At 49.1% G+C, this 12,927-nt stretch overlaps 1 protein-coding gene across 2 annotated transcripts in view; it reads right to left on the reverse strand.

The window, feature by feature from the left end:
• NECTIN1 (nectin cell adhesion molecule 1) overlaps window positions 1–12,927 on the reverse strand; it is a 104,558-nt gene that overhangs the window by 49,527 nt on the left and 42,104 nt on the right. For both annotated transcript variants that reach the window (XM_050910968.1, XM_050910967.1), the window contains exons 2-5: window positions 7,058–7,408; window positions 6,053–6,355; window positions 5,500–5,617; window positions 1,147–1,298 (exon numbers count right to left, since the gene is read on the reverse strand). In XM_050910968.1, the coding sequence (XP_050766925.1) occupies window positions 1,147–1,298; window positions 5,500–5,617; window positions 6,053–6,355; window positions 7,058–7,408 (924 nt within the window). The remainder of the gene's footprint in view (window positions 1–1,146; window positions 1,299–5,499; window positions 5,618–6,052; window positions 6,356–7,057; window positions 7,409–12,927) is intronic.

A 12,927-nucleotide genomic window follows, 5' to 3' on the forward strand; every position in this document is an offset into this window, starting at 1 on the left:
CCCACAGCGCTGCTGGCCAGCTGGGGGGCCAGAGGAGACCCTCAGCAAGTCGCCCCAGCTGCCAGGCATGTCTCCCAGGCAGGCAGCGCTGCTTCATCAGATGGTCACTCCCTCCTCTGTCCCCCGAGAGCCCGGAGCTCATTGCAGTGTGGCAGTGCTCCAACTCACTACTGCAAGAGGTACTTCCATCTCTCTTGTGAGACCCACAGCTGCTGGTCAGTGCCTGTCATTAAGCCACTGATAAAACCAATCACTCCTTTTACCCCAAAGGAATGGGGTAAACTTCCCCTCCCTGCTCTCAAAGCACCAACAGCTACTTTCCCCCTTTGGTGATGCCTTGGAATATCCCTTTGTCTCTCTGAAATCAGGCTATTGCCATATGTTATTTCTTCTCTTTAACCTATTTCTTGACATCACTTTCTCTCCCTGACACTACCTAAGCATATCCACGTCTTTTCCTCACTCCTGTGGCTACACTGATCTGCAAGTCGTCAAATTCCTTCTGTCTCATACGACATCACATAACATCACTTCCCATTGTCTGCATCCTGTGATGTTACTCCTTTCTGGAGCCCAGACAAAGCTACTCAAGTGCTCACAGCCTCTTGGTAATCTGTGGCAGCCAGGTGAGCAAGTGCACAGACCAGAACGGCACTGGAAGGAGCACAAATGAAAAATCATGAGCACTGCCTGACATCAGAAACACCAAACATCATCCTGAACAAATGACTCATCCACCTCATGCTTTACTGCCCCAGTGGCAGTCTATATCCTCATCCTACTCCTTCTTCTACCTTCTAACAAATACCTCCCTGACATGTCTTCACTTTTAACACGTCCAATGATCTCTCTGAATCCAAACCAGAAGACAAAGGGGAAACGAATGTATCTTGGTGTAAGAAAGGAAAAGACAACAAGAGGAAAGGAGAAAAAATCCAAGCCAAACCAGTGCAAAACCAGTGCAAAGCGAAGAACTTCACTGCTCCCTTTGCATCATGAAACTCCCCACTCCTAGAAGGAGACACTGGTGATTAAGACAGACGTTAAGGAGATGTAACTGACTGGTAGTTGTCAGCTGCTCACACTCTCCTCTCCCCACCACCTCCTCCTCTTCTGTCTTTCAAAGCACACTGAGTGTTTTCCTACCTGTGACATTGACTTCCACCAAGCCCGACCGTGTACCGATGGCGTTGGAGGCCTCACAGATGTAGGTGCCAGCCACGCTGTAGGAAACAGGCCCTTTAAAGTAGATGGTGTTGTTCTGGATTTCCACGCTCCCTGGCAGAGTCCCATTTGGCCTAGTGGAAACAAAGATCATGGTTGACCCCAGAGATGACACTAGGGTCAAGCAGTATTGCAGAGGTGACACTGATATGCTGGTTCTGCGCTTGCTCTTGGGCATGTCCAGAACCTGGTGGTGCTGGCTGGAAAATACCCATTAATATAGCCAGCCTTGAAACCAAACCCTCAGACAGCAGCATTACAGGAAAGAGTCAGTAGAGTGTCTCCAGGGTAAATCCATTGCATGATGAGAATCAGGTTCTTTACGTGGATTGGGTTTTTCTTTCCCTTCTCTGTGATTACAAGGGAGATTGGACATATTTGGGTCACATACAGCCCCTTGGATTTGGCTAACGGGATGTGGAGCACTTTCAGTCTATGTTCTCTCCTATCCAGAAAACAGACTCAGAGCCTTAAAGCAGTTCATTTTCCAGCACAGGATTGAGTAGGTACAAGCTTAGGGTAACATGGCCAGGGCACTCTGTTGTTTCGGGTGGCTCACCTCTAGCAGGCTCATCTTCAGGGTGTTCCTCCATCCTTGGCTTTCCATTTGATGGAAAGAACAGGAATGGGACACCAACCTGACCCTGCTTTAATCCAATTTCCTGCCCATGTAACTCTCCTGCGCAGCTGATCAGCCAGTGTTAATTGTGACTCAAGCTCGAGTAAAGCGGTGCTGATTTAGAGCCCTGCCATCTATGACCTGCCCATGTCAGAACAGTCAGATAAGTGTGAAACTGGAATAATGCAAAACTAAGTCTAGAGATACACAGAATAAATGAACAAAGGCAGATAAAAAATAAAAAAACCCCTGTGTGTTAGGAAAAGACACACATGGCCTGGTTATTCTTAATTACTGAAGCAAAGTAAAGTAATTACTTCTCTTAGGCAACTAAAAATTACTCAAGTAATTCTTTCCCCTCCTCCCAACAAAAATGTGCACATATTGTCAGCAATTTGTAAGAAACAAAAAAGAATAATGGGGGTATAATTAGGTTTGTAAAGAAGTGCCTAAATGCACATGCACATATTTTGCATGTCTACATATACACATAGGCACATATGTATAGCAAACACATTAGTCTTTCCTAGCTACATCAAGCCAATGATCCCAAAGCTGATGGAAGAATAGAATAGCCTAAGGTTGGTCCTCTGCCTATAGGGCCCTGAATCTACAAAGACAAGGGCACATCTAAAAACTGTGGTGTGGGATGCTAAAGAAGGCTATTTCTTCCTCTAACAGCTCCCCTGACTGTTGCTCATCATGATCCAAATGAGAGGAGAGGAAAGCATGGCTGGTTTTTACATTCCAGGCAGGAGCAAAACATCAGCAGCAGTAATTGCTTCCTGACCTCCAGGAAGGGGAAGAGGCACATATGAGCATGTGGATAAACCAAAGATACTGGTAGCTATTTCTCTGGCTGCCCAGCCAAAGAAATGAGGAATCAGTTTGATATTACCAGAGTGGCACTGTGTGAAGGAAGGGGATGGCCATGGATCTTATTCCCATTCCTTACCTCCCTACACAGACACGCGCCACATGTCTAGGTGGTTGGCTGCAGTACAGTTATTTATCAGGCTTTCATCCCATCTGCTTGGTCTGCCTCTTCCTCGCAGGGCCCTGCTCACAGGCAGCCTGGGGCCAAGAATAGGAGAGCAGGAGTCTGGGCTGAAAGAGCCAGGAGGCTACTCTGTGCCCCAGCTTTTCCTTCCTCCTCCCTTTCCACCTCTATTTCCCCCAGTCTCACTTGCCCTCTCTCTCTCTCTACTGTCCTCTTCTTCCGCCTCCATTCCCCTTACCTTCAGCTGCACTCCATCTTTCCTTTCCATCCTCTCAGGTCAATAATCCTATACGCAGTCCTAACTGACCCACCAAGTGTGCAAAGAGGGAGAAGCTGGGGAATCGGACTGAAGCGCTATCGGGCTTAGAAACCTGTACTCTTTAATTCCGTGCTTTCTCTCTCTCCATTTTTCTCCCCACATTTCCTTCTCAAAGCAAAGTATTGATGCTCCCAGCCTTAGCTGTAAGGCAAGAAACCCTTGCAGGCTAAAGACAGACAAATGGACATACACATAGCTCACAGAGAATCCACAGGAAAACAACTCTTTCCAGTGTTAAAAAAGAAAATAATCAATCTTACAAGCACATAGGGACTAACTCAATGCCTGGCTCAAAGATGTGCTGTTCCCAAGAATCGTTTCTGCCAGAGCTGAATTTATGACCAGCGCAGTGTGTAAACCAGGTGTGCAAATGACACGTCCTACTCAGACTCAGTCATGCAGCGCCATGCTCAGCCCTGACACCTGCATCCCCTGTTGTGTTTGAGCCTAGTTGGTAACTAACCCTCTTTCCTGCCCTGGGCTACAGAAACATCACCTGGCTGAGATGTCTGGCACCTGGCTACCCCGTGCTTCAGCTCTCAGCCTGCCTTCAGCAACACTGTCACAGCAGGAGCAGACTGCCCCAACAGAGATCAGGGGCCGCTTGTGCTGCTGGCTGTGTCTGTACACAGCGACAGAACTCCTGCCATGGAGAGCCTGATGCCCAGCTCAGCAAGCGCTCAGCCTCCAGCCCCGCATGTAAACAAGAGCAGAACAAAGGGATGAAATGACTTGCCCAAAAGCAGAGAGAAAACCTGCCTCATGTCCCCAGCTCCATCTCACAAGGCTTGCTTCAGCTCAATTCGCCAGCCCTGCTACCCAGAGCTAGCCTGAACTGGGATCTCTTCTGCCTTGGGTGCCACAAGGGGCATCTTTGCCTCTAACACTTTCCTGGCAATGTTGTGAGGAACCCAGAGAGCCCCCTCGGAGTTTAAGTTGAACTGGCAGAACCAACAGAGGGCGAGAGCTGGGGACGAGAACTAGAAAAAAGGCAAGAAAAACAATCCTCTTCAGACTTTCACTGTGAACGGTTTGATCTGGGAAACAAAATGAGAGAGAATATGCCTAGCTCCTTGCAAAGCCATTTTGAAAGCCTCTTTCCTGATGACAAATGGCAGCTGAAAAGAAGAAAGGATCCATTTGATCTTTCTTTTTTAAAGCTACATGAGTGCTTATAGAAAAGAAAGAGAGGGACAGAGAACCACATCAGGTTGCATCAATTCCCATCTGACTCCCCAGACACCCCTTGCTTACTTTTCAGTCCCTTTAGTGTGTTCAGCCAAAAGCTGAAACCCTGGAGGACAAGGAATTGCTTCTGTTTAATGTCAGTTGCATGGGGATGAGTGCTCCAAAGAGGAGCTCCTGCTTACAGCTGGGGCGGAGTCCAGGGAAAGGTTTTTTCACACGCAGAGAAATTTTGTGCTATTTGTGCCCCTTTAAGGAATGGAAATCCTGGGTTCTTTTCCAGCTCTGCTACTGAAGCACTTAGTGGTGCTGGGCAAATTATTCACCTTGTCATACCTCAGTTGCTTCACGTCACCAGGGCAGAATATTATTCCAGTGAAGTGACAATAGGAAGTTATCCTGGGTATTGAGGCTGCACTGCGCTGATAGCAAGCTCCATCCCAGTGCAGTGGAGAGGGGGTGTGTATGATACTTACCTACTGCCCTTCTCTCCTGAGTATGAACTGGAAGATGCTGGGGGAAGACCCAGCTGAAAGACAGGGGATAACCTCTGTCCATTGCAAGGTGAACACAGCAAGGTGAGTTGTGTGTGGCTCAACTAAACTGCTAGTCCCAGCTCTGTCAGCTGGGGCCACAGGCCACGTGAAACTTCTGATAAAGCCCATCCACCCAAAACAAGTCCCTTGCCCTAGTCGCTTCAAACACTGCACTGCCTGCCTCAAAAGCACAGGCTGCCCTCTAGACAGGGCTAGCAGGGCAGCAAGCCTTGTTTTGGATCTGACAAGCACAGCTTCAGAGGATGGCCAGCACAGCAGGAGGTGAGCCAGAAAGGCCAAGGCTGAAGACAGCAGCTTCCCTGGTTTGCAAATAAAGAAATTAGTTCCAGTTCCAGTCTGCAATGAAGGCCTCCTGGCAGAGCAGTGCCAGGGAACCAAAATCAGCTCCAAGCATTCCGCAGGAGCACAGCTCCAGCAACTACAAGTGTCCAACTCTCCCCTCACATGCACAGGTTTTACCTTGGAGTGACACCACTGACAGTAATGGGACTGGGCCCTAATCGACCAGAGGGTGACTGAGGTTTCTACAGAGACTCCTTGGCCCTGTTCAAAGATCGTATGTGCTGCTGAGAGCAGAAGCATTGTAGGCACTTACAGCTTCCATTCATAGGTGTGAGCTGGGGGGTTGGCATCAGATTTGCATATCAGCTTCACATCCTTCCGGTTGAGAAACCAGTTGCCATCAAAGCCCTCAATAGTTACTTCTGGCTCATCTGCAGGGGGACAAAAAAGATAGAAAAGCAGGATGGAAAGGGAGAGGAAAGAGTTATGGAAAAGGAAGGGGGAGAAAATTAAATAGGAAGAGATGAGGGGGCAGGGGTGGGAGAAGGAGAGAGATTGCAAGGTGGGAAAGATGATGGGACAAGGAATGTGAGAGAGGGTGAATGAAGGAGAGAGAGAAAGGGAGGAACAAAGGGACATGGCAGAGGCAGAGAGAGAAAGAAGGTGCAAAAAAGAGAAAGCATATGATTATTCCAAGGGATCACTTCAGTTTTCACTCTCCAGAAAAAGAGAGCAGCTCCCTACTTCAGCCCCTCCACCAGACCAACACCTTCCCTTCAGAAAAATCCTCTTTTGCCAGACTTTATCAGCCACCCCAGGGACTGACCACGGAGCATTGCTCTCCAGCCCTGCCCATGCTCACTTACACTGCACGTTGAGGGTCATGCTGTCGGTGAAGCGGTCCAGCTGGTAATTGACCACGCACATCAGCTGCTGCCGGTGGGCCTCCCGGCTCGGCACTAGCCGGTACCGGCTGATCACTGTGATGGTGCCATTGCTATTCCGGATCTCCTGAAACTCTGCTTCCCCTTTGAGCTTGGTGTCCCAGGTGACAGTGCTGGGGGGCTTCCCATTAGAGGAGGTGCAGGTAGCTACCAAGATCTTTTCTGTCCTGCCAGACTTAGCAATAAGTGGCCGCTTGGTGCCCTCCATCCGATTTGTGGGCTTGGCTGCAAGGAAGTGCAAAAAGGAGGAGAAGAAAAGGGTACAAAGGGATGGTTAGAAAACCAATACTACCCTCTCTACTACAACCCAAGAGACACCTAGCACCACTGAGCCTGTGACAGACCTTGTGGTGAATCCAGAGCTGCTGCAAATTGCCAGCAACCTACTCTGGGGAAAGACTGGTGGAAGTGCCCCAGATGCACAGATACATGATGGAAAGTCAATCCTTTCCTGCCATAGGTTTTCAGCCCTATGTTAGAATGAGAAAACAAAATTGGAGAGCAAATGAATCATGTAGACCTTGGATGAGGTCTATTCACTCACAACCCTAAGCTCCACGGACAAGCTCTACTTGTGCTTAGGATCTCTCTGTTGTCTTTTCTCTCCGTTCACTTGACAGCCACCAGCTCATTAAAACTCACCACTCCCTTAAGGAACAGGTCACTGTTATTGCACCTGCATTAAGAGATAGGGGGAACTGAGGCCTGGAAAGAGGAAGAGGTGTTCCTGTGATAGCTCAGTGAAGCACCTACCCTGGGTTCCCTGCTCTTCACCTCTTTACAGTCAACTTGAAAGATCATCATAGGTAAAATTTACACCCAAGATTCACCTTTGCCCTGAGCTCCCAGGACATGAGTCTCAGGTTCCTCCAGATCTGTTTAACTGGAGGCAACGGTTCACACTACAAAGCTTGTCCAGTATCTTACCCAGCACAGTGAGGTTCAGTTGACTTTCCCGGTTGCCGGTTGGGAAGGTAGCAAACTCACAGATGTAAACTCCCTCATCCTCCAGCTCTAGCCGAGAGAGCTGAATGGTGCCATCTTTGAAGGAAGGATTCCGGAAAGTTACCCGCTCTTTGTAGGGAGAAAGGATGGAGACCCCCATGGCAGGGTTGTAGATGGCCACATTCTGCTTGGAGCCGTTGGTGGCTTTCTGCCACGTGACCTGCGTGATCTTCACATTGGGGAGCGGATTGGTGAAGCTGCAGTGCAGGACCACATCTGTCCCGATAAACCCCGAGACTGTGTCATTGACCAAGACAATCTGAGCTTGCAGCCCTGCAATAAAATGGAAAGACATGAATATATGTGTACTTCTCAGACAGAGAAAGAGAGAAAAAGAATGGTTCTTGGACATCAGGCCCATGAACTCCTTTATTTATTCCATTTGCTTCTTCTTGGCATTGCTGATACAAGAACAGTCTATGGCTACAGGTACTCAGTACCTCCTGCAACTACCTGCATCCACCTGCAGCTCCTGCAGCTTCATTTCTGTGAACACAGCTGATGTTCACATTTCACTTCGACCAGCCCTAATGCTCTGCAGCCAACCTAGGGCTCATGATCACCAAAAGGCACAAGGTTGGATCAATAATACTTTCCTTCCTTTTGTCTTCAACTTTGGATGACACTAAATCAGTTATTGTAAATATACAGAGCATGCGTATCTGGAGGCATATGAAAGCATTGATATTTATCAGCACAGCATATCCTAAGATATGCAAACACACAGTCAGACATCCATTTAATCCTATTGGAAATGCATCAGTAATTAAACGAGCTGCAAAGACTCAGCCCTGATTTCAGAGTAGCAATAGTTCCCATATAAGAATAGATTTACGGCAGTGCCTATACACCTTGCACAATCTACCTCCATGATCTAGATCATTTCTGTGGCCTTTTTTTAACCCCAGAAGTGGCTGCACTTAGGAACCTTCCATCTTGATTCTGTGGAGTAAAGATGAAAGGTGCCTGGGAAAAGTGGTGGCTGGTGTTCATGACTGTTATTCTGTTTCAGTTGACTCCTCCCCTGACAGCTGGAGAGAAATGTCTCCCACCAGACTGACCCTGAAATTCATCTTTGGCTAACACTGTGTCTTTCCCTGATCTGTATGTTTAGAGATAATGCTCTGGTAATTATACAGCCAGTATTTATATGATAAATACAATAGAGAAGCAAGGTGGTAAGAACAAGAAGAGCGGGTTTTGCTCACTGCTTCTGGCAGAATCTGAAATTGGATGTATTCTGGGAGACTGAGAGTAAAGGAAAGAAAGGGGTAATAAAAAAAGAAAGATGTACAAAGAGTGAGGAACATGAAAGGGTAATGAAAGAGAGAGGCTGGGGAAAGAAAAAAATGCATAGCAAGAGAAACAGGACAGCATCTTCTAACTGAGGGGACAGAGCATTTCTGAAATGTCACCCTCACCCTGTTCTTCCAGGGGACGAACGGGCTCCCTGTGCAAGGCCAAAATGAACTCCTCAGTCTTAGCCCCCACAGACCCCTGGCAGATGTGCTCTGCAACTTGTACATGTGAACCTGAGCAAGAGTCTCCCTCCTGCAGTTTCACACACACACACAAGTGCAGGCATACCAAAGTCTTCTCACCCACAAACACCGCCTTAACCGTCCTCCTAGCACGCTCCCATGTTGCCCCCTCACTCCACGCCTGCTGTACTCAGCCTGATCTCAGTCCCCACATCTCATCTCAGCCTCTTCTTTCTCGCCTTCTCCCTTCCTCCATGCCAAGCCTGTGACCCTGAGGACAAGCCTCAACAATCCAGGCCGGCCATGAGACGCCATCAGCTGACCACAGTCATCAGCAGTTAAGACTGAAACTCAGTCTCTAGAGCTTTGTGTGAACTTGCCCCCTTCCCTGAGTCAAGCACTGGTTTGCCCCACACCCTAGCATTGCAGCTGGGTGCCGAGGAATGTTTTTCAGCACTGCTTACAGCCACAGCAAAGCACTGGTGCCCTCATGTGCCTGCATGCATGAAGCCATCGAGTCCTTAGAGGCTGTCAGCTGAGCTGGCAGGGTTGCACATTCCTCCTCCCAGTGTAGCCAGCGCCACTTTTGCCGTGCATGTCCCTCCAGAAACCAGAGGGAAGGGATGTTCCTGCTCTGATAAAGTCACAGCTGGACCATGTTTCTCCATGCCAACCGGAGGCACTGGCCTACTTGAGAAGGATGTCCAGGCAATAAGACACAGTGAAAGAATTTTCTGACACCAGTCCGGCCTGTGCCCTGTGGGACCCCGTGGCCCACAACAGCCTTCCTGTTGAAATGACGGCACCGGGTGCAGAGCAGAGCTGCTTTTAGATAATGCTATGCTGGGATCTGGGGAAAGAACGTGAGATGTCTCCAACATGCTTTGCAGCATATGCTGCTCCTTCTACCCTGGAGGTGAGAGAGCCTCTTGCAGAATTGCCCACACCCGCGGAGGTGAGCAACAGCTTTGCCAAGCAGTCTGCCTCTGAAGTCTTTAGAGCCTCACGAAGCGTGTGGGAGCTTGCCGGAGAGCAAAAGCAATCACGTAGCAAAGGCCCTGGGAACAACCTGCCGCCCATCTCACGGCTGCCTGGCTGTAGGTGTGCTCAGCACTCCCTCTTTCTCCCAAGGCTGGAGGAGAGCGGATTCATCAGCAGCGGTCCCCACCTCTTTCATGAAGGGCCCATGCCCCCGAGCAGAGCCTGCCCAGGGCTGGGGCGATGGCACAGCTGGCTCCGCTCCCACACAAGCTCCCTGACCCCCCACAGGCCTCAGCGGTTCCCTTTGAACCAGGCTTTCGACATCCCAATAAAAGAGGCCCCGTTCGCGACAGCAGGAAGTCGTGGCCCAGCGCCTCCTCGCAGTGCCAGAGAAGCGAGAGATGAGCCAAACCCCAGAGAGGAGAGGACGGAAAGCCACCGACCTCTCCTCGGAGTCGCCCTTGCAGGGCAGCTGGGAGGACAGCCCCAGTCTCTCCCTAGCGTGGCGTGCAGACGAGGAGCACAGCATGCAGAAGACTATGCCAGGCTGAAGGCCACCACTGCCCAAGGATGGGCAACTAAGATGTGCCCCTTAAATAAAGATAGTCAGCCAACCTGGCAGAGAATGTGACATATCACAAGAGAGAGATCAATCCAATCCCTCACTTCATCATTACTATGCCCTTTCTTTATACTATGATTTCTCTGCAAATTAATGCATGACCCTTTTAAAAATCAAGTGATTTTTCTTGACCTTGAGTGGTAGTAACAATTCCCAGTTCTACTCTCCCCCTTCTACCCTGCCCCTGCCATGGGATCCATGCATCAGTGCAGACTGTACTTGGACACAAATTGGAGAAAAAGCAGACTCTGGTGCTGATGAACCTGACCCTGAATCAGACCCCAGAACGGTCCTGCAGAACCCTCCTCTGCCCAGGTGTAAAGAGTCAAGACTTTCAGCTAGGGAAAAAGCCGGTGCCAGTTGAGGACTGTTTGCCAACAACAAAATGCTGCCAAAGCTGGGATTCAGGCCACTACATGTAGCAGCTTTAACAAAAACACATTCCAAACTTTCTAGAGGCTTCAGGGGAAAAGGGGAAAAAAAAACAGCAGAAGAAATAACAAAACAAAACAAACAAAAAATACCCCAAAAAACCCCAAACACTCTGCGGAAATCGTGTTTCCTTTCCAGGTGACTGAATAACTCATGGCTCTTTTGCAAGACAGGGTAAACTCTTTATGTTCCGCTCCTCCAAGCCTCTCATCAGGGAAATAACGCACCCATTGCTCTGCTCCGTACCATGGCAATAACACTCACACCTCAACAGCAATGATGAGAAAGGGGAACAGATGGAGTAAAGGGGTTTTGCCAGTTGCTGGATCAGCTTCCCATACTCCCAATCCTAAATCAGAAGCCAGAGGGCAAACTAGCTTCCATCATGCTCTGGGGAGCGTTTGTTTGCAAGGTGACTGAGCTGGGATGGTGGGTCTTCTCTCGCCCCGTTACACGCTCAATAATTCATCAGGGCAAATGCATAGATAATTGATGGCAATGAGCATGCAAGGCCAGGAGAGGAGGAGAAAATAAAATCACTAATCAGCCTCTGGAGAGACTTGAACATATTAAGCAGGATGTGTGCATGCACGTGCAGTGCAGGGGTTCGCCTTGCTTTTTCTTTGCTGAATGATGTGTGTGGTCGGTATGGCAGAGAAAAGGCTTGGGATACATCCTGCCATTTGCAGTTCCTATGCCAGATCTCCCAGTGCCCACCAATCCACTCTGACACCTCCCAGGGGGCAGCCAGCACACGAGGAAGGATTAGCTGTATAGGTTGAAGCTTGCCGAGTTGTGTTTTACTCATTAGTTTTTTGGTGTTATTTTTTGTTAAGGACCAAAAGCAGTAAAAAAGGCCCAGCTGAGTGCCAAAGACATGTTGGTGCCAAGACCTCATTAGTGGAGACCTCTGAGATCCTACTCCTCCACCTTGGCCTCTGAAGTGGTTTGTGTTGATGCCTTTCCCCACGATCCCAAACCCAGATATTTACTAGGTCATGCAAGGCCTTGGGGGCACTGTGCAGAACTCACAGTGCCCTGCGGCACAGGCAGTGGGCTGGGAAGGAAGGTCTGGACTCCCTGGGTGTGAGGGGCACTGGGGAGGGAGCAGACTAAGTGGCAGCTGGTGGCTCTTGAACCTGAAAACCCTTTCTCCTAAAAGCCTGGGAGGTGCTGTTACATTGAGGCTCCCCACACTTGCAAATCTGGTTCTTGCTCCCCCATATAGAAAGCTCTGGAAATGATCTCCAGGCACTAGTGAGCTCTGTCACAACAGTGAGCCTCCAATCAATGCCTCTTTGTTAAGAACCATGTGAACTCCACACTGCTTTGCACAACCTTGCCTCTGCTGAGCCTCTCACCAATTTCTCTCCCTCCTGTTCCCTGATACTCATCTCACCCCAAGGGCATTGAAACTGCCCTTGGCAGAAGTATGATGAGCCACCCTTCGGTGTGGCAATATCATGGCTGATGCAAATGTCAGAGGAATCAGTCCTAATAGTCTTTTCATCACTTAGAACTAAACTGAAGGGTCACAGTAGCCAGACCTTACAAAAGGACAAAACAATGTATCACACTTCAACCTACAAAAGACCCTACACAAAGCACCTGATTTTGAGACAGCCCCTTGCACTGCACCTTGGCTATGGGCAATGATGTCCTGTACATGGTCCCGTATGCCTCACAGACACTTCAAACAGATCTCCAAGAACTTTCCATGAGGGGAAAAATGGGATGGAACAGGAGCTCAAAACTTTCCAGCTGGTGGCACTCACAAATTTTTCTCCTGGTATTTCTGAATTAATCTTTCAAGTCTTCCCTATTTTTAAGTGGAAATCAAGGTCTGAAATGCAGCCCTTGCGGGGCAGAACACAACCAGCCTCCAACAGCCCAAAGGAACGCCACAGGTGTGTTAGGCAGGGTGGGAAACGGGAAAGAAGATCCTAAATCCCAGCAGGGGAATTTCAGGTGGCAAGAAGCAAAGGTTTGAGCTGGCGCTTGGCCAAGATGTTGGGGTTAATACCTTTCCTCTTGCCAGAGAGACTTTGTATTGATTGCCAGGCATTCAAATCAGTACTCTGCTGCTCTTCCAAAAGAGCACAGCACCTGCCTCACCCCGCTTAGTCAATGGCTTGCAGCTGACTGCAATGAAGGAGTGGTCTCCAGTGACTCACCAACATGCACTTCCTGCAGCAGCAGACTTTCACTGGAGGTCCCTCTGTCATGCACTGATTCAGTTCTGCCCCACTTAAGTGTGGAGCTTGAACACCAAAGGG

Source organism: Gymnogyps californianus, chromosome 25 (assembly GCF_018139145.2).
Source record: "Gymnogyps californianus isolate 813 chromosome 25, ASM1813914v2, whole genome shotgun sequence".
Lineage (NCBI taxonomy): Eukaryota > Metazoa > Chordata > Aves > Accipitriformes > Cathartidae > Gymnogyps > Gymnogyps californianus.